Source organism: Rhineura floridana, chromosome 19 (assembly GCF_030035675.1).
Source record: "Rhineura floridana isolate rRhiFlo1 chromosome 19, rRhiFlo1.hap2, whole genome shotgun sequence".
NCBI classification, from domain to species: Eukaryota; Metazoa; Chordata; class Lepidosauria; order Squamata; family Rhineuridae; genus Rhineura; species Rhineura floridana.
Genome location: NC_084498.1, coordinates 9,382,339 through 9,407,233, shown reverse-complemented (window position 1 = coordinate 9,407,233; position 24,895 = coordinate 9,382,339). Strand labels below are relative to the sequence as shown.

The window sequence follows — 24,895 nt, the reverse complement described above, 5'->3', positions numbered from 1 at the left end:
GCTGCATCTCACAAGGACTGGGAAGAATGTGTTTGGCCACAGCATGGAGAAGTTCATCAGGAGGGCTTTAAAATGAATCCTAAGGGGGAGGGAGACGTAAACTTGGTGGTAACGACTGATGAAGGCTTGTGCACAGTAACGGGAACAGAGATCAGCACTAATAGGGCCCAGTAACAGTCCTCAAATTCTTTATTGCAAAGTCCACAGACCATTGCAAACAGACAAAATACAACAACTATAAACACATAAGAAAAGGAACAGTTAACAGTAAATGAATTACTTTGGACTCAACCGTTCCGATAAAATCAGGGCCTCGAGCTAGTCATGGTCTTCCTAATCATCATGGCCTGGTTTAAAAATTTGGCCACTGATATGGTAGTTTCTTTGTCGGAGCCCTGAAGAAGAATTGTTAAAAGTACGCTGAGAGTACGACCCGGTGTATTTAAAAGGTTAGGGGTTAAGAGGTCGTTTCTGGCTTCCTCATAAAATTTACATTTAAAAAAGGACATGCGAGACCGTCTCCACCTCATGTGTTTCACAGGGGCAGTACCTAAGAATTCTCGGGGTCTTATCATACCTGCCCTCCAATAATTTTGAGGGTAGAGCTTCAAAGCGGGCCAATGAGTAGGCCCACCGGTAACAGTCCTCAGAAAAATGTAGTAAGGAAGCCAAGCCATAAATCACATGGTCTTCGATGTCTGTATACTAATGCGTAGAGCATGGGAAACAAGCAGGACAAACTTGAACTCTTAATACAGGAGGGTAATTACAACTTGACAGGTGTAACTGAAACTTGGTGGGATGACTCCCATGACTGAAATACAGCAATTGAAGGATATAACTTGTTCAAAACAAGAACAGAAGGAATAAAAAGGGAGGTGGAGTCACGCTATTTGCACAGAAATACAGGAAGATGAGCTTAGTAGCTCCACTGAGAGTATCTGGATTAAAATTAATGGGGCAAGTAATAAAAGGAATGTGGTGCTTGGAGTCTACTAGTGACCACCCAATCAAGGAGAAGACGAGAATGTAACTTTTGAAAAGCAAATTACCAATGTTTCAAGGAGGCATGATGTAATAGTAATGGGGGATTTCAATTATCCTGATATCTGTTGTGAGACAAATTCTGCCAAATACAACCCCTCCAATAAATTTCTGACTTGTGTTGGAGATAACTTTCTCCTACAGAAAGTGGAGGAAGCAACCAGAGGATCAGCTATCTTGGACTTGATTCTAACCAACAGAGATGATTTGGTGGATGAAGTGGTAGTTACGGGAACTCTGGGGGAAAGTGACCACACCATACTTGAATTCTTGATCTTAACAGAAGCAAAAGCTGAGAGTAGCCATATGTGCACCCTGGACTTCAGGAAAGCTGATTTTAATAAACTCAGAACAATTGTAAGTAAGGTTCCATGGCAAGCGACCCTAATGAGAAAAGGAGTCCAAGATGGGTGGGAGTTTGTAAAAAAGGAAATTCTAAAAGCGCAATGGCAAGCAATTCCAACAAGGAAAAAAGGGGAGAAACAGCTGAAGAAGCCAATCTGGCTTCATAGAAAGCTTAGAAATTACCTGAAAACAAAAAAGGACACATACAGGAAGTAAAAAGAAGGCCAGGCCGCAAAGGAAGAGTCCAGGCAGGTATCACGGAATTGCAGGGATGGCGTCAGGGAGAATGAGCTGAGGTTAGCGAGAGATGCTAAAAGCAACAAAAAAGCTTTCTTCAGGTACATCCATAGTAAAAGACAGAGAAAAGAAATGGTGGCACAGCTACTCAATGAGGAAGGCAAAATGATAACAGACGACAAAGAAAAGGCAGAAGTCCTCAATTCCTACTTTGGCTCAGCCTTCTCCCAAAAAAGGGTCTATGACCCTCCCGGGAAACACGAAGTAGAAGGGGCAGGATTGGAGCTTGAGATTGATAGACAAACGGTCAAGGAATACCTAATTACTTTGAACAAGTTCAAATCGGCAGGGCCCAATAAACTGCATCCTAGAGTACTAAAGGAACTGGCTGAAGAACTCGCAGAACCGCTGTCTATTATCTTTGTGAAATCATGGAGGACTGGTGAAGTGCTGGATGACTGGAGGAGAGCTAATGTTGTCCCTATCTTCAAAAAGGGCAAAAAGGAGGAACCAAGGAACTACAGACCAGTCAGCCTAATATCAATCCCTGGAAAAACTCTGGAGCAGATTCTAAAGCAGTCAGTCTGTAAGCACCTTGAAAACAATGCAGTGATTACTAGGAGTCAACATGGATTTATCAGGAACAAATCCTGCCAAACTAATATTATCTCATTTTTTGATCGTGTAACCTCCCTTGTAGACTGTGGAAATGCTGTGAACATAATATATCTCGACTTCACCAAAGCTTTTGACAAAGTGCCCCATGATATTCTGATTAGCAAGCTAGCTAAATGTGGGCTGGATGGAACAACTATCAGGTGGATCCACTGTTGGCTACGGAATCGTACTCAAAGAGTGCTTATCAATGGTTCCTTCTCCAACTAGGCGGAAGTAACGAGTGGGGTACCACAGGGCTCGGTCCTGGGCCCAGTGCTCTTCAACATTTTTATTAACGACTTGGATGAGAAGGTACAGAGCATGCTTATCAAATTTGCAGATGATACAAAATTGGGAGGCACAGCTAATACCGTGGAAGACAGAAACAAAATTCAAAGGGACCTTGATAAGCTTGATAAGCATTGAGCTGAAAACAACAGAATGAAATTCAACAGGCATACATTGATCTTATAATTGTCGTTGATCACAAGCTGAATATGAGCCAACAGTGCGATGTGGCTGCAAAAAAGGCAAATGCTGTTTTAGGCTGCATTAACAGAAGTATAGTTTCCAAATCACGTGAAGTATTAGTTCCCCTCTATTCAGCACTGGTTAGGCCTCATCTTGAGTACTGCGTCCAGTTCTGGTCTCCGCAATTCAAGAAGCATGCAGAGAAACTGGAACAGGTTCAGAGGAGGGCAACAAGGATGATCAGAGGACTGGACACAAAGCCCTATGAGGAGAGACTGAAAGAACTGGGCATGTTTAGCCTTGAGAAGACTGAGGGGAGATATGATAGCACTCTTCAAGTACATGAAAGCTTGTCACACAGAGGAGGACTGGGATCTCTTCTTGATCGTCCCAGAGTGCAGGACACGGAATAATGGGCTCAAGCTGCAGGAAGCCAGATATCGACTGAACATCAGGAAAACCTTCCTAACTGTTAGAGCCATACGACAATGGAACCAACTACGTAGAGATGTAGAGGGCTCTCCAAAACTGGAGGCATTGCAGAGGCAGCTAGACAGCCATCTGTCGGGAATGCTTTGATTTGGATTCCTGCATTGAGCGGGGGGTTGGACTTGTTGGCCTTATAGGCCCCTTCCAACTCTACTATTCTATGATTCTATGATACTTTTAAAAGCCACCTTCTAGTTTCAGTGGAAAAGCAGCAGAAGCACAAGGTCTCTCCTGACCCAATATGCCTCCTTCCTCAGAGCAGGGCATGGGAAAAAAGCAAGCGCTGGGCAGGTGGTGGCAGCAGCTGGACAACAGGACAACAGGTAAGCAAATCTTGCCGCCTGAGGCAATTGACTCAGCTTGCCTAATGGAAGGGCCACCCCTGATATTTTCCTTTTTAAAGCAGTTTAAAAACTTAATTAAAAGTTTGCTCAGCAATTCCCCACCAGAAAGGCTTGTAGCTCAGTGGCAGAGCAGATGCTCTGCACACAAAAGGTTCCTGGCATCTCCAGTGAAAAGGGTCAAGAAGGATGTGATGAGAAAGATCCTTCCCTGGCTGGAACCCTGGAAAGCTGCTACCTGTCAGTGTAGACAGTGTTGAGCCAAATGGACCAACGGTCTGATTGGGCATAAAGCAGCTTCCTATGTTCCCCACTGTTAAAAACAGTATTAATTTTGACTTTGGACTTCTAATTTTGAAACTGTTCTGCAGTATGTGTGGTGCTTTGCAAAGGATGATTTGCTGGATAACAGCCTTGTTAGGATTCAAGTAGGGATCACTGGCATACAAACCTGCAAGAGGCACACAGTTGCCTTTCTCAAGGGAAGGCCGCAATTAAAACAGAAAACAAAACATATCATGGAGTTTTGCAAAGCATATTGATGAAGCATTCTGATTAGAAGCACCAATCAGTTACATATTACTGCTGGGCCAGGGAAAAGGGCTAAGAGGAGGTGTTTTTCCTTCTGCTTCTAATTATCTTTAAAAAAAGAAATATTGCAAGCAGAAGAAAAACCAAACAAGTTATTTCACCCTCTCAGTACAATGCAAGGAGTAAGAGGAAGCTGTAAAATGAAAAATGCAACATAGCAAATTTTATTCACCAAGTAGCTATCGCCTCTGCTTGCTAAAAACACACAACTGAGTTATGAACTGACAAAATTATGCAAGATGCAATACATTGCAAGACTGCCGAGAGGATACTGGCTTTTTTCTCTTTGAGTTGAACGTAAGAAGAGCCTGCTGGATCAGACAAGTGGTCCATCTAGTCCAGCATCCTGGTCTCACAGTGGCCAACCAGATGCCTATCGGAAGCCCACAAGCAAGACCTCAGTACAACAGCACTCTGCCTTCTTGCAGTTTCTAGAAATACAACTGGAATTCAGAAGCATCCTGACAGGCTTATCCTCCCTGAATTTGTCTAATCCTCTTTTAAAGCCATCCAAGTTAGTGGTCATCTCTGCTTCTTGTGGGAGCGACTTCCATAATTTAATTATGAGCTACATGCAGAAGTCCTTTCTTTTGTCTGTCCTGAATCTTCCAATATTCAGCTTCATTCAATGTCCATGAGTTCTAGTGTTATGAGAGACGGAGAAAAACATTTCTCTATCTACTTTCTCCATGCCATGTGTAATTTCATACACTTCTATCATGTCTCCTCTTACTCATCTTGTCTCTAAAGCAAAAAGCCTCAAATGTTGTAATCTTTCCTTATTGCGGAGTTGCTCCACCCCTTGAACCTTTTGGCATTACTAAGCTGTCCAATCTGTCCCCATGGCATAAGGAAACCCATAAAGATGTTTGCTTAATCGTGTGTCGACAAACAGAGAGAAAGAGATGACAGAAAAACACAAGGCCCAACTCTCTCCTTCAGATCTGACTGAACATACACAGAGAGAGGAGGCTGACTGTGCCCAGTGGCCTCATCCCTGACCTCCAGACTTTCTTCAGGAGATGAGAACAGGGCCTTATGCACAAAAACCATACATACGATTGGGATTGCACAACACCCTAAGGCCCACTGTGGTTTTGCAATCGACCCTCACCCTAGGGACCTCAGGGAATTGTAGCTCTGTGAGGGGAAGAGGGGCTTCCTAGGACCTCTCAGGACCCTTCACAAACGACAGTCCCCAGGATTCTGTGGAGGAAGCCAGGACTGTTTAAAGTGATATGACAGTGCTTTAAATGTATGGGGGCCTATTTGCATCCAAGTGTATTATTATTATTATTATTATTATTATTATTATTATTATTATTATTATTATTATTAAACAACAACAATTATTATTACTGCTCAGCTTGCCACAGCTGCACAAGCCAGCCCCTTCCTTGTCTGCAACTGCCAGCTGGGGGGCAACTGGGCTCCTTGGGACTTTGCAGCTTGCCCACGGCTGCACAGGTGGCAGGGCACGTAACCCCTGAGCCACTCCCTGTGGGGATGATCTTTAGCAGGCCCTTGATACCCAGGAGACACGAGCGGGGATTTGAACTCACAGACTCTGGACTCCCAGCCAGGCTCTCCTCCCCACTGTGCAATACCAGCTGTCAATTTAAAAAAGAAAAGAAAAAAGTGGCAATAAATATAAACCCTCCCTCTGTGTGTGTGTCTGTCCTCCCCCTGAATACACAGAGGTCAAAGGATGGGGTCAGCAGCTCACTCAGCATAGATTTGAATGTCAGAATAAGCCCATTCTTGTAAATAGCCACTTGCCTAGTTACCTGTGGTGAGCAAATGTCTGCTACAGGTGACTAGGGCTACAATCCAATACGCACTTACCTCAGAGTAAGTTCCACTGAACCCAAGGGAACTTACTTCTGAGTAGACATGTATTGGATTGCGGCCTAGGTATGGAAGTTGGTTTTTTATTTCTTTTAGACCAGTGGTTCTCAAACTTTTTTCTTCTCCATGGACTACTTACAACTTGCAGGAGCTCTTGGCCAGGCCACAAAATACACTTTTGATCTAAGTCAAAGCATATAAACTGTTCCACAACCTGCTTGATATATGTTTGTTTATGACCTTTATTTTTGAACATTTTTTTCTGATTTCTTTCTGAATTGCTTTGAGTTTCATTCTGAAAAAAAAGCAACTAATAATTTCAGAAGAAAATCACCCTGTGCTTTACAGATTACACCAAAGACTTTGACTGTGTAGATCATGAAAAACTATGGAATGCTTTAAAAGAAATGGGGGTGCCACAGCATCTCATTGTCCTGATGTACAACCTATACTCTGGACAAGAGACTACTGTAAGGACAGAATATGGAGAAACGGATTGGTTCCCCATTGGAAAGGGTGTGAGACAGGGGTGTATTTTATCACCCTATTTATTTAATCTATACGCAGGACATATCATAAGGAAAGCGGGATTGGACCAAGGTGAATGGGCTCCTGCTGGGAGGAAGGGCGGGATATAAATCAAATAATAAATAAATAAATGGTGTGAAAATTGGAAGGAAAAATATCAATAATTTAAGATATGCAGATGATACCATACTACTAGCAGAAACCAGTAATGATTTAAAACGAATGCTGACTAAAGTTAAAGAGGAAAGCACAAAAGCAGGACTACAGCTGAAAGTCAAAAAGACTAAAGTAATGACAACAGAAGATTTATGTAACTTTAAAGCTGACAATGAGGACATTGAACTTGTCAAGTATCGTCAATACCTCGGCACAGTCATTAACCAAAATGCAGACAATAGTCAAGAAATCAGAAGAAGGCTAGGACTGGGGAGGGCAGCTATGAGAGAACTAGAAAAGGTCCTCAAATGCAAAGATATATCACTGAACACCAAAGTCAGGATCATTCGGATCATGGTATTCCTGATTTCTATGTATGGATATGAAAGTTGGACAGTGAAAAGGATATGAAAGTTGGACAGTGAAAAAAGTGGATAAGAGAAAAATAAACTCATTTGAAATGTGTTGGAGAGCTTTGCGCATACCATGGACTGCGAAAAAGACAAATAATTGGGTGTTAGAACAAATTAAACCAGAACTATCACTAGAAGCTAAAATGATGAAACTGAGGTTATCATACTTTGGACACATCATGAGAAGACATGATTCACTAGAAAAGACAATAATGCTGGGAAAAACAGAAGGGAGTAGAAAAAGAAGAAGGCCAAACAAGAGATGGATTGATTCCATAAAGGAAGCCATAGACCTGAACTTACAAGATCTGAACAGGGCGGTTCACGACAGACGCTACTGGAGGTCGCTGATTCATAGGGTCACCATAAGTTGTAGTCGACTTGAAGGCACATAACAACAAATATTTTTTTAAAAAAATATTTTTCAGTGAACCACCTGAATGCAACTTGTGGGCCATTGTTTGAGAACCTCTGTTTTAGACCAAGGCAGGTGGACTAGGACAATTCTCAGGAGATAGCAACTTGTTCAGACTTATCTGCAAGGCTTCACAAACATCTTCTGTAGCCTGTTCCACTGCAGTATAGTACTAACCTGATAATTGAAAAGACCTCCTAATGTTTCCCTTCATTTTCCACCACCTGACTTTTCTTTTTTTAATATGCTTCCTACTCATTCAGCTGCCAGCATAGAGAGAGCTGGTTGTGAAATCCCAAAATATCCTGATCTTCTCTCTTTAGCAGCCAAAAACAAGGAGAGAGACAAAGTGGCTGCAATGAGAAAAGACCAGCACACCAAGCAATCAGCTGCAGCAGGAAACAACAGTTTTTCTTCTCCCTTGAATGCTAGTAGCTTACCTTTTAATCATGCTCTGGATTTTAACCAGCTGATCTCCAAGCATGACACACTTAAAAAGGAAAAAGGACCTAACACCCAGCCCAGACTCTAGAGGACCTCCAGGTGGCAGGCTGCAAGTTTTCAGATTTGGAGTCTGGCTAGTCTAGGTGAGTTAACACACACATGCACCCACCGAAAAGGATATATGTATTTCTGAAGCAAAACCGCCACTGGTATTTTCAATAACCACAAACAGGCGAAGTCCCAAAATTCTAGCAACGCCAGAACTGTGCATACTTCTGGCCAAAGAAAGTATCCAAAGCCGATCCCAAAGAATCTGAAATCCATGCCAAGGAAACACAAACGCACCACTCAGAATAAATTATGGAAAGCCAAGCAAATTTTCGTTAAAGTTAACTTATAATGCATAAGATATTCTTGCTGGGGTTTTGCAGAATTTGACTCATTTTTGGCAAGGTTGGAGGGAGGCACCACGGGAGGATAAGGGCCGGGGAGAGACAGCTGTGCCAGGCACAGACACTCCACCCTGACCCACTGGAAGCTTGCCCAAAACCCTTCTAACTCCTGCACACTTAGCAGAGACTATCTTCCTATTTTCAAGCTTTTCTCTGCAACCATGAGAGCCAGAAACTTTTTTTTAAAAAGGAAGTCAAGATTCCAGCACTTCCCCACACTCTTGAGATCAAAGGGTTACATTCAACTGAGCCCTACTCAGAGTAGACCCACTGAAATTAATGAACTTAAGTAAATTGTGTGCATTCACTTCAATGGGCTTATTCTGAGGAGGACTAGAGTTGAATACCACCCATTGGGTTGTATCCAAAGTTAATCCTACTCAAGAGTAAACTCATTTAAATAAATTAAATAAATTAAATTAATAGCTGAGGTTCATCCATTTCAATGGGCTCTGAGTAAAACTAAATTAGATACAGCCTAAAGAATTTGGAAGGCATCTTGGAGATCATCTAGTCTAGCCCCGTTGACTCTACAATGCATGATAATATAGCATCCCTAAATGATGGCTATCCAACCCCTGCTTAAATACTTCCTGCAAAGGAACCTCCTCACTGTCAAATTGCTCTTATCATTAGCAAGCCTCTGCTAACATTTAGCCCAAATCTGCTTTCTTGCCATTTCCACCATTAATTCTAGTACTGCCCTCTGAAGCAAGAGAGAACAGGTCTGCTCCAGTGTAATGGCTAAGGTGTTGGACTATGACCTGGGAGAGCAGGGTTTGAATCCCCATTCAGCCATGAAGCTCACTTGGGCTACTCACTGCCTCTCAGCTTAAGTACCTCACAGGGTTGTTGTGAGGATAAAATGGGAAGGAGAGAACCATGTACACCACCTTGAGCTCCTTGGAGGAAAGGTGGGATATAAAGAAATCAGAGCTTGGAAAAGTTACTTTTTTGAACTACAACTCCCATCAGCCCAATCCACTGGCCATGCTGGATGGGGCTGATGGGAGTTGTAGTTCAAAAAAAGTAACTTTTCCAAGCTCTGAAAGAAATCAATCAATCAGTAAATAATGCTTGAAACACCGATTCAGAAAAGACAGAGTGAGCCAAGAGCTTCAATCTTGCCACCATAATGCAACTTCCTCTACAAAACATACTGCAACTTCTCCAGAGCTTGGAAATGTTACTTTTTTAAACTACAACTCTCATCAGCCCTGCAGCCAGCATGGCCACTGGATTGGGCTGATGGGAGTTGTAGTTCAAAAAAGTAACTTTTCCAAGCTCTGCCTATACCACTAGTGCATAGTAATCTCATAGTCAAGAGTAATATGAGTGGCCAGCTCACCGCATCATTTAGACAGGCTAACAAAGGACCTTGGGAGCCTGCCTTATACTGAGTCAGACCCATTGGGCCATCTACCTCAGTATTATCTACACTGACTGGCAGCAGCTCTCCAGGGTTTCAGGCAGGAGTCTCTCCCAGTCCTACCTGGAGATGCCCGGGATTGAACCTGGGACCTTCTGCATGCAAAGTGGATGCTTTACCACTGAGCTACAGCCCTTCCCCGTAGTGGACCAATTCTCCATCACCAAGTTGCATGTAGTAGTTTCCTTCTGACTACTAACGAAGACCCACAACTTTTGTTTTCATCTATTGGTCATATAAGGATTTTATCTGTTTTTACTATAATTTTTATATTTTAACAATGGATTAAAGTTGTACTGCATTTAGAAGCATTTCACTTTTTTATTTTTTTCCCAACTTAGGCTGCAATCCAATACATACTTACCTGGGAATAAGTCCCATTGAACCCAATGGATCTTATTTCTGAGTAGTCATGTACTGGATTGCAGCCTTCGTCTTTGACCATAATCTGCAGAAGCATTTGGATTCTTCTTTGAGTCCATTTCTGTACAACCCAACTTTTATTCTTGATAGTTGCATTGGGACAACTTTCATTAAAGATATAGCATTTTACCCAATTTTGCAGTTATGCGCTGACCAACTAAAAGTACATTGGCCCTGGAGGGCCCTGCTGTATTTATTCTATTTCCTGTGCATTAACGCACATTATATAAAGCATAGTACTCATGTCTCATGAGAGCGAGAAACTGCTTGACTACCATGAGAAGCTTTAGCAGTAAAATGATCTAGAAGTAGAGGTGTGAAGGCTCAGAAAAAAAATGGGGGTAAACTTTTTTTCAAAGCCACTTCCCCCCGAAAAACTGGAAAAAATGGATTATGAAATGCTTTTAGAGACATGAACAAAATGTTTAAGACAAAGTGTTCATATATTTCCTCCCTCACCCCAAATGATTTCAAAAACCAATTACTGTAACAGGAAGAGTCAAGAAAGACTACGTCCATTATGAGATTATAATTCCTGGCCACTGAGGAGAAGCAAGTCCTGAGTGGCACGCTGAGAGTACAACTCTCCAAGGCAAGCGCAAGATGCCTGCCTGCCTCTAGGAAGCACTGCCATTGACCCAAGAAAAGGAGGATTCAGGGCCCTCTTGGCTTGTGGGCTTCCTCATGTTGGCATCGCCATGCGTGGACCCGTTTCTGCCCTCTTGACTAGGCCTCAAAGGGAGTGGGAGAAAGTACGGAGCAACACAAAAAACAGACGCTGACAGAGGGACAGAGAAAAGGGACAGATTAAATGTCACGCAGTATTCATTGAGCCTTGGTTCCCTCACCTTGTCTTTCTCTCAGCTCTTTCCATGGAAATTAGTGCTTGACACTGTCAAGGACTGGAGGAGATATAATAATATTCAGAATACACAATCGTGTTCTTTGTTTCACCTTTAAAATATGATTTTAGATGTTTTATTGCTTGTGTTTGCCACCTTGGGTTTTTTTGGAAGGTGGGATATAAATTGAATAAATATATATAGTGTTGATGGTTTCTCTATTTTTACTGTTCTTTTGCCTGCTCCTAAAGCAGAGCTTGGAAAAGTTACTTTTTAAAACTACAACTCCCATCAGCCCCAGCCAGCATGGCCACTAGATTGGCCTGATAGGAGTTGTAGTTCAAAAAAGTAACTTTTCCAAGCTCTGTCCTAAAGTAACTAAGTGACTTTTGATCTGGAAAGGGTGCTAAAAAATTCTTGCATATTTCCATTTTTCCCCCTGAACCCCACTAGGAAAAACCCAAGTATTTTTTTCCCCATGACTTCAAAATGTCCAGAAATTTTACATCTCTGTCTAGGAGGGTCACACCAGATTCTTGATGTGCTGCCCTGTGGTGTGATGTAATTATGTCATGTGACAGTATAGTGTCAAGAGGGGGACAGGGTTATGCCAATCAGGCAGAAAAGCTCACTGCCTCACCTGGGGAAGGTTGACCTTGGTTTCCAGAGAGGGTGGCTTTATATCAACAGCAAAGGCCCTGTTAAAGTTTGGGTAGGAATCTCATACACATTCATCTCTCTCAGTCCTTGGGCTCAAAAATATGGGTGAAAGGCACTGCAAAATGCAAGGCACTGCAATTTTGCAGCACCTTTGTGCCACCTATCTGCCTGATGCCTGCCCACCTACGACACCATGGAAAACGAGGAAGCAGGAGAGGAGCCCACCCCCACCCCTGGGTAGAATGACAGAGCGGAGGCCACAGCAACAGCCTTCCCAGCAGGCCAGACCGCAGAGGAGGAAGAGGAGACGCCACCCCACAGTCAGAACGAAGCAGATTTTTTGTCCACCCAGGCTTGTTGCTTGCCTTTTAGGGTGGTGCCTCCTTTTCTTCCTCCTCCTCTGCCGTCTGGCCCTGCTCAGGGAGGCAATTGCTGCAGCCTTCACTCTATCATTCCACGCATTGGTGGGTGGGCATGGGGCAGATTGGCGGTAGGCAAATTCCACCCCTAGAAATAACCTTTAGAGGAGGAAAAACCGAAGGGTTGTATCCAATTCTAGTCTCACTCAGAGTACATCCATTGACAAGCCATTGACCAATGGCTTTCAGAGCGATCCATTCAGAGTCGGATCAGGGGTAAAACAGGGATGCGTCATTGCTCCTACCTTATTTGCTATCTTCATTGCTATGATTCTACACCTTATTGAGGGGAAACTTCCTACTGGTGTGGAAATCATATATCGAACAGATGGAAAGCTTGTTAATCTCAGTAGGTTGAAAGCAAAACGTAAGGTAATGTCAACCTCTGTCATAGAACTTCAATATGCTGATGATAATGTAGTCTCTGCACATTCAGAGAAAGATCTTCAATCTATTCTAAATGTCTTTGCAGAAGCATATGGAAAGCTTGGGCTCTCACTTAATATTAAAAAGTGCTTCATCAACAGGTGCGAACTAGTCCCTCTGTAGCACCATCAATCCAGCTTAATGGTGTGATGTTGGAGAACGTTGATCACTTCCCCTATCTCGGCAGCCATCTCTCTGTAAAAGCTGACATCGATGCTGAAATTCAACATCGTCTCAGCTCTGCGAGTGCCGCATTCTCCCGAATGAAGCGTAGAGTGTTTGAGGATCGGAATATTCACAGGGAGACCAAAATGCTTATTTACAAAGCCATTGTACTACCAACCTTACTGTATGCCTGTGAAACATGGACCATTTATAAACGCCACTCCCAACTTCTTGAAAGATTCCACCAACGCTGCCTCCGGAAAATTCTGCAAATTACTTGGGAAGACAGATGGACTAATGTTAGTGTTTTGGAAGAAGCAAAGACTACCAGTGTTGAAACAATGATCCTTCAACACCAACTTTGCTGGACCAGCCATGTTGTTCAAATACCTAATCACAGTCTTCCAAAGCAGCTACTTTACTCCCAACTTAAGGATGGAAAATGGAATATCGGTGGACAGCAAAAGAGGTTTAAAGATGTTCTTAAAGCGAATCTAAAAAAAATGTAACATGAACATCGACAACTGGGAAGTCTTGGCCCATGAACATCCCAAATGGAGGTCAGCTATTATCAAAGGTGCTGTGGACTTTGAAGAAGCATAAATACAGGGTGAACGGGACAAACGAGCTAAGCGGAAGGCACGTCAAACAAATCCTCATCGCGACCATCTTCCATCTGGAAACCTACGTCCTCACTGTGGGAGGCTGTGTGGATCCAAAATTACAGACCCACTGTTAAAGACCTTATCTTGGAAGACAATCTTACTCAGCCACGAGTGATCGTCAATGAATGAAACGACCATTGAGTGGAATCCAACTAAATTATTGTGCCAGTACAAGGATTAGCACTAGTCCAAAAGGATTTTCCCCAATTAACCCTGAACGCACGCCCTGCGCCATTCCCAAATCTGCTCTAGAGGGTTGGGAGAAAACCCAGAACAGATTTAGGGGGTGCAAGGGAAGAGGAAGAATGTTCTGCTGCATAAAGAGAAGGCCTTGCACTGATGGAATAGTCACCTTAGTTCTACATTGAATACAACACACTGAAGTTAATGGGCATGACTAACTTAGGCCCATTAATTTCAGTGGATCCATTTTGAGTAGGACTTAGTTGATACAACCCAATGTGGGTAAACCCATGCCCTGAAACAGCCTGATGAGAACCTTAAAAAGTTCTGTGGCTCCTGAGAATGCTGAATGCCAGTTGCTGGTGGAAAGGAAAAAGAAAAGGGTTTAGGAATATAATGGAATCTCCTGGAAGAGGACAAGGCTGCCTGGCTGGCTAGCACACTGAACAGCAGTGCTCTGCACTGCTACAATTTCCTGCAGATCCAGTTTGTAAATAATGGAAAACCAGGATAGAAATGTTATCTAAGTAAGCCAATGAAACTGTTGAGACCTGTGAACCTACATCCAGAAGTGAGAGACGACTCCTGCAAGAGATTCTGGGCTCTGTTTTTACACTGGCTTATGCCTACAGAAGCTATTTTAAATCCAAAACAGTGGAACCTTTGCCATCACCTGGCGATGGGTGAAGGGAGGCCTGTGGCAGCAGCTGCAGCCAAGAAAAGAGCACATGCTGGGCTGGCACCCACAGCTGAATTTCCAGGCTCTCCATTATCAGGCCCTGTAGATGGTTTCAGATTTTCTGCCCTGCAAGGCTGTTCCTTGCTCAGACACGGTTTACGAGTCAGCATCCAAGGCCCATTGGCCTGTGTTTCAAAGGCTACAGCTTGGGTGATAGCATCACATGCAAGTCATTGCATACAAATGGCTCATTGTTAGTTGTGGGGTTTTTTTTAGGGAGGTGGCCAAAGGGGCATGGAGTCTAACTAGCCAGTGTGGTGTAGAAGTTGGGGCATTGGGCTAGGACATGGGAGACCAGGGTTCAAATCTCCACTCAGCCATGAAGGTCACTGGATCACCTTGGCTCTGTCATAGTCTCTCAGCCTAACCTACATCACAGAGTTGTTGTGAGGATAGAGGAGGGAGGTTAGAATCATATATGCCACTTTGAGCACCTTGGAGGAAAACAGGGATATAAAATAGAATAATCGACTGTGTATTTTGGAAAGTTGTTTGTGATGCACTTGGGAACTTCTTAAGATACTGTAACCAAATTTTACAAGATAGTTCCTGAGATCAAGGAGCAGGTTTTGTCTATGTTTGGATGCAGTTGGACAACATTTTGAATCGAGATAGCAGGCTGAACCTTTCAAAACTGCACTTATTGTAACCACTGATTTCAAAACTGCGCTGATTTGTTGATTTCTTAGAATTCTTGAGCAATACCGGATATGAGGCTGCTGTGAAATAAATCAATACCTCCTTGGTTTAGGGATGAGGGCCCTTTAGGGAAGGGATAGAACGGGGGGGGGAACTAAAATAAAAAAGTGTGGACTAATTTGAAGATCTGATGCTGTTCACTGTTTATCCAGACTTTTGGTTGTTGCCAAAAAAAAAAAAAAGCTAAGCAGGTCTCAGCCTGCCCAGGACATGGAAGGGTTGCTTCCAGGGAGCCACACCTAAGCTGCTCTGGCCTTCCAAAAGAATGAATGAGCTAGAAGACAAATTAAAAGCAACTAGCAGCCAGTGATAGCTTCCTCCTCCTCCTCCTCCTTGAATTTGTCTAATCCCACATTGAAGCCATCTAGGTTGGTGGCCATCAACACCTTGCAGAAGTGAATTCCATAATTTTAATTATGCACTGTGTGAAGAACTACTTCCTTTTATCTCCCACTAGTCATCTGAGCCTACCTTGACCTTGTTGATGGTCAACAGAAGCTCTTCTTCCTACACACCTCCTAGGGATGTATGAAGGATGGCAACACAAGAACGGGGCTTGTCAGTGGTGCCTCCACATTCATGGCACCACCATTGTCTGCTTTTAAGACACCTGTTTACCCAGACTTTTGGTTGTTAATTAGGATCACTCCACAGCATATTTCCTAGACTGTAGTGGTGCTCAGCCTTCAGTAGGGTGGGGTAGGAGTCATCATTTTTATAGTGTTGTTGGACGAACACTTTTAGTAAAATGTTCTCTTATTGTTTATGCAGTTGTTTTTAAATGTTTGCAAGTTTTGTGTGCTTTGTGGGTCTATAGGTTGCTTTGAGACTTTTTTGTGTGTGGAAAGTGACAGAGAAAGAATAAAAAATAACATGCTAACTTTATTTTAGTAATATTCTAGTTATTCTAGTTTTATGAGAAATGGAGAAAAACCTCTCCTTATTTAATTTTTGCCAGGACTCTTACTATGTTCTTAGCTTCTCATGCTGCCTCTCTGTCTCAAAGCCTTCAGCTGATAGTACTGCCTCCAACTTTTTATCCGCAACTCGACAATAAAGAAGGCTAGCATAATGCTATTTTTTTTTAGTGCTCACAACTTTCCTGAATTATTGACTACACTAGAAATCCCATCCAAACTCTTTTTATGAGGTGTAAAGGTGCTAGGTAACTCTTGATTTATTTTCAGAACCACCTTGACTCAGGATCATAGCCCAGGTGGGGGTCAGCACCCCTTGTGGCCTTTCCCTAAATGTTCATCTTTCATTTAAAAAGACCAGTATGTTTCAAGACCTTTCTAGAAGAAAAGCATGGAGGCAGGGATTCTACCTAATCACTCATTAAGAGGTAATCCTGCCACTGCTCTGACTTTTGAAATGTATCTCCAGACATTGCCCTCATGCTTTTAAAATCATTTCCATAACATAAGGGCTAGAACCTTGAAAACGTGACATATTCATATTCTCAGGAAGCTGCGTTCCACATCCAACACCTTACTCTGCAGTTCCTGAAAACCGCAGAACTCAATGGAGTAATTTCCCAATAACAAAGTAGGACAGGGCTGCAGTCGTACACACACTTACCTGGGAATAAGCCCCACTGAATACAGTGAGACTTACTTCTGAGTAACCATTCACAGAATTGCATTGTAGGTGTGTCACATTCATTATGCATCATCCCCCCATACACGCATTCTTGTTCTGCAAGGACAATATATTCTCATTTCTAAGAGCTGGCACAGAATGTTTACATGCCAATAATTAAATAAATAATTTTCTCCAATTCCTCAAGACTAGCAATATCACATTAAATTTTTGGGTGCCCCAGCAACCAGGAAATTTCACCGCGCCTGCTACTCAGCTCTGAAACTAATGAAGTGCTTCTCTTTTATTCCTTAGTGGTTCAACCAGCAAAACACTCCCCTAAGGTATTATCAGCTTCCATAGTGATTTATTTTGGAAAACAAACTTCAGCAACTCATTACAGTCTTTGTTAGAGCAAAATAATCTAACTTTCCTTAAAAAGCTTTTTAATCTTTTAACTTCCTAGAAGGTCTGTCAATGCCACTTTGAATAAATGTACAACGCACAACAGTTCATAACCACTTGCCTGATTACCTGGAGTGAGTAAAAATCAAGTCCAGGTGACAATGACAAGGAAACCCTTTTTTCTGTTAGCCCATTGGTGAACTACAAATTAATAGCTGGTGTACATGGGCTAGGAACTTTTGTGGACAGATGAAAACATTCAGATGACATTAGTGAGCCATCTTCATTAATGTAGTATGGTAGCAAACTCTGGAACTGCACAGAACGCTTGGCTAGTCTTTTAGGGTCACAACAGGGCATCCCTGCCCAAACAAACAGCTTGAGATATAGCATGGTTTTATACAGTGAGAAGGGGCCACTGCTCAGTATAGAGCACATGCTCTGCATGCAGAAGGTCTCAGGTTCCATCCCCAGCAACTCCAGTAGGGCTGGGAATGTCCCCTGCCTGAAACCCTGCAAAGCCACTGCCAGTTACTGTAGGGATGTAAGAAAGGCATTGTTTTTCATTCAGCCCTGTATTCATCGCATACAGCTGTTTCCATTCTGCTGCAGTTTGTCTTCTGCCCAAAACTACATTTTTTGTCTCACTGTCTTCTGTGGTGAAATTACATAACTTACATAATATACCTAATTAATTACATTTCAATGCAAAGGAAACACAATGCAAATGTGGGGGCAGGGGGGGCATGTAATTAATTACATATCATTTGCGGGCTGAAAGCAAATACTTACTAGATTGATTTCTGTTCCAGACATAGCACCAATGAGCAAAGATTGACAATTTCTGCTCCTGTTTTGTTTTTGTCAGAATTCTGTGACATCCCTAAGTCAATGTAAACGATGCTGAACTAGATGGACCGATCCTCTCACTGCATATAAGTACTCAAGAGAGAATGGTTTCCAAAGAGGCCACTCTCCCAACCAGAGTCGCTGGTTTGATCAGTGGGGGCAATCACACACACACACAGACACACAACCCAAGCCGTTCACTGCCTGGAACCTTAAGAGGCAAAGGAAAGACTCTTACCACTTTCCCTTCTTTGCCATCCTTCCTGTGCCCATGTCCCAGGATGTCCGTGGCAGAGCTGCTGCCCCCAGCTCTGTTTTCAATGATGCCTGGAGACAAGGAGTAGAAAGGTGGGCTAGGGCTGGGGGGCAGCCCCGAGTCCGGGCTATCCAGCAAACCTTCCCGGTTCTTCTCTTTTAGGCTGTCTTCCATTCCTTGCAGCTGCAGGTGACCCACCATGACTGGGGCGAGGAAGCGAGGGCGAAGGCTGCCGAGCAGAGGGAAAGCCACCTCCTCCTGTCAGGAGGCAAAGGGAAGTGGCACATGCAGGGGATGTGCCAGCCCGCCCCCTGTGCTCCCGTCGCCCCTCGTGACTCGGGGCTGGCTCCTGCTGCTCCAGCTGCAGAGAGAGAAGATATAAAGAGCCCGTTCCTCACTGATGTGAAAAATGAAGGTGAAGAAGGGAGAGAAGCAGGAGGATCAAGGGGCATAAGTCAGCAGCAGAGCAGAACACATATTTTGCACGCAGAAGGTCCCAGGTTCAATTCCAGGTAGGGCTGGGAAAGCCCCCCCCCTTTTTTTTTTGCTTAAGACCCTGAAGAGCCACTGCTAGCTGGCCTTGATCAGGTGTGGGGAACCTCTGGCCCTCCAGATGTCACTGAACTACTACTCCCATCATCCCTGGCCGTTGGTCAGGCTTGCTGGGGCTGATGGGAGTTGTAGCTCAGCAACATCTGGAGAGCCAAAGACCTGAGCTAGATGGACAAATGATCTGACCTGGTAGAAGGCAGCTTCCTATGTCCCAAGCTGGACCTCAGGGGTAGAGCGCTTGCTCTGCATGGAAAGGTTCCAGGTTTGATTCCTGGCACCTCCAGCTAAACAGATCAGGTGGCAGGAGATGGGGAAGACCTTTTTCCACCCAAGACCCTGGGGAATTGCTGCCACTCAAACAAGACAACACTGAGCTAGGCAGACACACATTCTGACCTAGTGTGAGGCAGCTTCCTACATTAGAGCTGCAACAACAGATGTTGACCTGGTATAAGGCAGCTTCCTAAGTTAGAGATGCAGCAACAGAGTTTTTAGACCCCTACTGTGAATGGCAGAGGGTGCATGAAATATGCAATAAAAGTGGGTGATTGATTTGCATTCAGATGTAGATGGTGCATATTCAATCACTGCTTCTCACTGCTCTTTCAAATGGATTTTCTGCTGATTTTATTATATTCTATTATGTTATTATTCTCTTCCTTAGGAATATTTTGTTGGGAAGTACAATAAAATATGCAAAATATTTTTTAAATGTACTTTGCTAAAACTGCAGGCTGTGATCTATAAGACTATATAGTCTTGTATTAAAGGTGTTTCCTTTAAATGGCAGGTGCATACACACACACACACTGAAAACAAGCTACTGCAATCCTGCACATATTTACTCAGATGTAAGCCCCCAGTGAGTTCAATGAGGCTTATTCCTAGGTCCATATGCACAGGATTACAGCTTTGGGAGTAAGCTCCATTGAACTCAGTGAGGTTTCCTTCTGAGGAGACGTGCACTGTGCTTTTGGGCTGCAATCTTATGCATAGTTACTTGGCAGTGAGCCTAATTAAACAGAGTGGAACTTACTTCTGAATAAACATGTATAGGATTGCGCTGTAAATCAAACTAGTGTTGAATGAGAACTGGGGAGAAGAGATTCAATCCTCAGTAAGCTACGAAGCTTATTGGGTGACCTTGGGCCAACCACTATTTCTTGAACTAACCTACCTCATAGGGCTGTTATGTGGATAGAATGGGTGGGGGAGATTCATTATGTTTCTTGCAGAAAGTGTTGTATATAAATATAACAAATACATAAAATAATAACCCCATATTGCAAACTACTTTTGCTAAGATGAGAAGGGCCCTGCTTGCTCAGAGCAAAGGCCTATCTAGTCTTGCATCTTGTTTCCCACAGTGACCAACTAGATGCCTCTGGGAAGCCCACAAGAGGGACATGAGGACAATTGCCTTCTCCCACTGTTGTCACCAGCCAACTGGCTCTCAGATGCATGGTGCTTCCAGTGGAGGTTAGTCCATTACGACCTCAGTCTGCCCTCACCCAGCTCCCCCCTCCCACCTGCTATCTGACGTAGCCAGTCCAGAGCGTGACACTGGCTGCCATTGGCTGTGGCTCCACCTACTGCTGGTCTCCCTGCCTTCTGCCCCACCAGTCCCAATGAGCACCAGCCACCGCTGGGTGCTTCTCATCTTGGAGGTAGTATATAGCCATCATGATCAGTAGTAGCCACTGATAGCCTTACCCTCATCCATAAACTTGTCTGACCTCCTTCCAAAGCCTTTTAAAGTTGGCTGCCATCACCATGTGTTGTGGCTGTGAGTTCCACAAATTATTACACACTGTGCGTGAGAAGTATTGCCTTTTGTCTGTCCTGACCCACCCTTCCAGCTTCACCAGATGATCCCAAGGGCATTGTGAGAGAAGGAGAAACACTTCTCCCTATCTGATTTCCTTTCCAAATGCCCATCTTTTAAAAGTAGGAGAGGATGCCCTGTTGACCAAATCCCTCTGGAGTGCATACAAACAGTCCCACGGTACTCTGGATCCAAGAGATGGCCTCCAAGAGCTCTGGATCAAAGAGACCAGCTGCATATATACCATACATTTAAAGCACATTTAAACCTCCCTCCAAAAAAAAAAGAGTATTGGGAAATGTAGTTTATCCCTCACAGGGCGACAATTCCCAGCACACTTAATGAAGTACAGTTTCTAAGATGCTTTTTTGGGAGGGTGGGAAATGTGCTTTAAATGTATGGTGTGTACAGAGTCGGTCTCAAATGAATTTCTGCTATACTCTTCACTTGTTCCCTGACCCCTAGTCTTTCTTATCAGTCTGATCCTATGCCTGCTAATTCAAAAGCAAGGTATGCTTCTTCGGTGGTGGTTGTTTGTAATACTTAATGCTTAGGTAGGATTTCAGTCTTAGAACAACAGGTCTTTTATGAACAGGGACTCCTCTGTCTTAGCTTAGCACTGCACTCAATGAATGACATGTCATTTTTAAAATAAGGGACGTGAGGCATTCTCACGATTGTTCAACAGAGCAAAAACTGAGCATTTCAACAAACTCCAGGTCTGGACAAATTAAAAAGGTGAACACGTTGGTTTTCTATGGGAAAAAATCAGACTGAAAGACTGTGGAAAGCCATGGGGGGGGGAGTTGGTACCTATTTCTTAAAAGAGCCAAGTAAGCTTAGGGAGGGTGAGGCGAGTGGCTTATTTAACCCTCACCTCAAATATAACTATTAAACTTTTTTCCAGGAGCCCAGGAAAATCACTGACCTTCCCCACCCCAAAAGAAAAGAAAAGAGGTGAATATACAGTATCTTCCCTCATCTCTAACAGGGGTACAATCTTTTCCAATAGAGGGGCAGATTTAGGTGAAGGATTTGTCCACCAAACACAAATAAATCTAACAAAGGCCCTCTCTTGGGAGAGCCGAACGTGACCCAAACCTCTCCAAACCAACAACCCCCAAGGCTGCTCCCCTCCCTCACCCAAATCCCTTCGGAGCAGAGCGCACGGAGCGGCCGCAAGGGAAAAAACACTGTTAGGGGGGGTGCGGGCATGGAGAACGCAGATGGACTTCAATCTTCTCCAATCTATCCTGCGATCTACTCTTCTCCCCCCTCCGAATCCCCCAGCCCCTCCCGCGCGCGCGTCGGCAGAGAGGCCCCTTGGAGAAACAAGCGCCCGCGCTCGCTGGAGGTTTGGGAAGGGAATGCGGAGCGGGAGAGATCTCCAAGGGAAAGGGGGTCTCTCTTCAATCTCTCCCCAAATCGGAGTCTCTCCACGCACACCCGCCTTTCTCCGCAAGCAAGCGAACAAAACGGGGAAAAGGGCTCCGCGCCCGCTCGCCGCAACGCCCGGAACCCAAGCGTGGCCTCTCTAAGGAGCCGTCGCGGCTGCTTGGCGAAGCGGCAGGAGCGCTCCCAAACCACGATTGGGCCGAAGGGAAGGAGGCCGACGGCGATCCAGGCGAGCCCCCCACCCCAAAAGCGGCCATTTACGTTTCTGCTAGCGAGTCCCCGCTTGTTCCCCTCGACGAGGCGCGGCGACGCGTCTCTCTTCTCTGCTGGGCTCCTCCAACGACGTGCCCGGCGGGCTCAGGGCAAGACTGAGCGCTCCGAGCGGGCGGGGAGAGCTATTAAACTGACACGGCGGCTGCTGCCGCCTGGATTCGCTCCATCTCCGGCCACCAGGGAGAGCCTTGCCCGGCCCCCCAACCAGACCCCTCCTACTTGCTACTCCCATCGAGCCGGCCCGTTTCCTTGCCTGCTCTCCCCCCCACCCCGCGAGCTCTGGGGCCTGCTGGCTGTGGCACAGGGGCGCTAGGGGGCTCCTCCATCTCCCTCCTCTCTGCCTTGTCTAGCCGCTTTCTCCATTCTCCCACGCCCTTCTCTCGCTGTTTAGCCCCCCTGGAAGGGCCCCCCAACTATCCCCACTCCCAAGAGACATTTGATAAACAGACATAGACTCTACCTACACACCATACATTTAAAGCACAATATCCCCCTCGAAGAATCCTGGGAACTGTAGTTTATCCCTCACAGAGCTATAGTTCCCTATACCCTTGGCGAACTACAGTTCCTAGGATTTGGCAGGTGGGGTGCTCTAAATGTATGCTGCTTTTACCAAAGGCAGGGTATAAATCTCTAGACAGATATATTTATAGCTAGGCATAGTTGTTGAGGTGGTTTTTCATTTAATCTCTGCAGCTCAAGCTTCAGCAGCGCAATCTTGGAAGCCCTGGAGGGTGGTCCATTAGGACACATAGGACACTGCCCCACCAATCCCACCAAAGTGGCTGCCTTTGAAAACGGCTCAGAAATTGCATTTGGTTCAAAATGCAGCAGCCAGAAAGTTAACTGGATCGCAGTGTGGGAATCCTATCATCCCTCTCCTCTCTCAACTCCACTGGCTCCCAATTTGTTTCCAGGCCCAATTCAAGGTGCTGGTTTTGACCTTTAAAGCCACAAGCAGCCTTGGCCCTGTGTGCCTGAGGGACCACTGACAGCCATATGTACCTGCCTGTGATTTAAGATCATCTGGCTCTGGTCTCCTCTGCATGCCTGGAATGAAGGATGTTAGCTTGGCAGGCCCCCTTTAGGATGCACACCTGAACGTGGTGAGGGGGTTTGAGAGTGTTGAAGAAACTGAGAGCAATGTTTTCAGGACCTAGCAGGGGCACCCATGGCAGAATGGTCAAAGCTGAGACATCAGACTGCATCCAAACTCAGAGGAAGGCAATGGTAAACCACCTCTGAATACCTCTTACCACACAAACCCTATGAACAGAGTATCCAAAATGCAACACGAGATAGTGCTGGAAGATGAGACTCCCAGGTCAGAAGGCACTCTGCTACTGGGGAAGAACAAAGGACAAGTATGAGTAGCGCTGTGACTAATGACACAGCTGGGTCAAAGCCGAAAGGAAGCCCAGAGGCTGATGCGCACAGATGCAAAAGGAGAGTCCTTTTGCTGGGCGCTGGGCAGGGATAAGGGCATCTATGCACAACCAAAATGGACAAAAAGATGCAGGAAAAAATAAGAAACTGAGGGTGCCCACCCCACAATCTGCTCTGGTCCAGGATAAATCATACACCCAAGGAAAAGGGTGGGTACAAGATGCCAATGCTTCCCACCTGGCCCAGAGTTTCTGTTGGATTCAGGGCGTGTATAAGAGCATCTATGCACAACCAAAAGAGACAAAAAGCAAAGAAAATAAATATCCAGGGGTGTTCACCACAAAATCGTCTGTGGGCCAAGACAAATCAGACACCCCAGAAAATGATAGGGTGTCCTCTATGCTATGCCAGTGCTTATGGCCAGTGCTTATGATCTATGTGGATTTTAAAAAAATGTGTATTGGTCTTCCCTGTTACTTATTTTGTTATAGCTCAATTATTATTTCTAAAAGCCATTGATGTTGGTGACAGAAGGACTCGTGGCAGGGTCAACAAACAATGATTTCTTGAAGAAGATGTAATTTCATAGATGACACTCTGAAGTATGCATGGATGGCATCTCATAGAACACACTCTCCCAGATGCATGGAAGTATGATATGTGGTGCCCCAAATCATCTTTTAGGATGGGCACTCTAGTTTCCTATTTTCTTTCCTCTACATATTCACTATTTTTCTAATACATATATGCCCTTGTCTGTACCATACATACAAAAGAAGCTCTGGACTGGGTGGGAACCCTCTCCTGCATGCATGGATGTATGACTTATAGTGCCCAAAGTTCCTTATATACTTTCTACATTGCTTGTTGTCGTAGATATACATATCCTTTTCGTGTGTCCACAGGAAAATCCATTCCAGGCAGGATGCAGTGGCATCTGGTTGAGGACACTCTCTCCTTTGCTCAGGTGAATGATGTTTCATGGCCCACAGCAGAGTTTGGAGTGGTCACCCCAAGTTACATATTTTTCTCTACTTACTCTTCATGATTTTAGTTCTGCACAGATGACCTTATGAGTGCCCTGCACCCAGCAGAAACTATAGGCCAGGTGGGAAGTACTGCATCTTGTAGAGGCCACCCTCCCGCTTCCTGGGATGTATGATTTCTCCTGGCAGCAGGGGTGTAGTTGTCCAGTGACGCAGGGAGTCCTAGACCCCTTACTTCTTTGGGAGCAGGGTCCCTATGTCTCCAGCATCATATGAGCTGATTGGCATGAAAGGAGAGTGTGTTAG

The 24,895-nt window shown here is 44.5% G+C and overlaps 1 protein-coding gene across 5 annotated transcripts in view; it reads right to left on the bottom strand.

The window, feature by feature from the left end:
* The window catches only part of RFLNA (refilin A), a 53,580-nt gene extending 31,198 nt beyond the window's left edge, over window positions 1-22,382 (bottom strand). The window contains exons 1-2 of one of the 5 annotated variants that reach the window (XM_061602890.1): window positions 22,206-22,382; window positions 18,155-18,533 (exon numbers count right to left, since the gene is read on the bottom strand). In XM_061602890.1, the coding sequence (XP_061458874.1) occupies window positions 18,155-18,373 (219 nt within the window). In that variant the 5' untranslated portion in view covers window positions 18,374-18,533; window positions 22,206-22,382. Of the gene's footprint in view, window positions 1-9,195; window positions 9,268-12,973; window positions 13,072-16,662; window positions 16,780-18,154; window positions 18,534-22,205 lie in introns of those variants that run through there. The other 4 variants (XM_061602891.1, XM_061602892.1, XM_061602893.1 and 1 more) reach the window with 4 other exon arrangements.
* Between the last annotated feature and the right edge of the window lie 2,513 nt (window positions 22,383-24,895).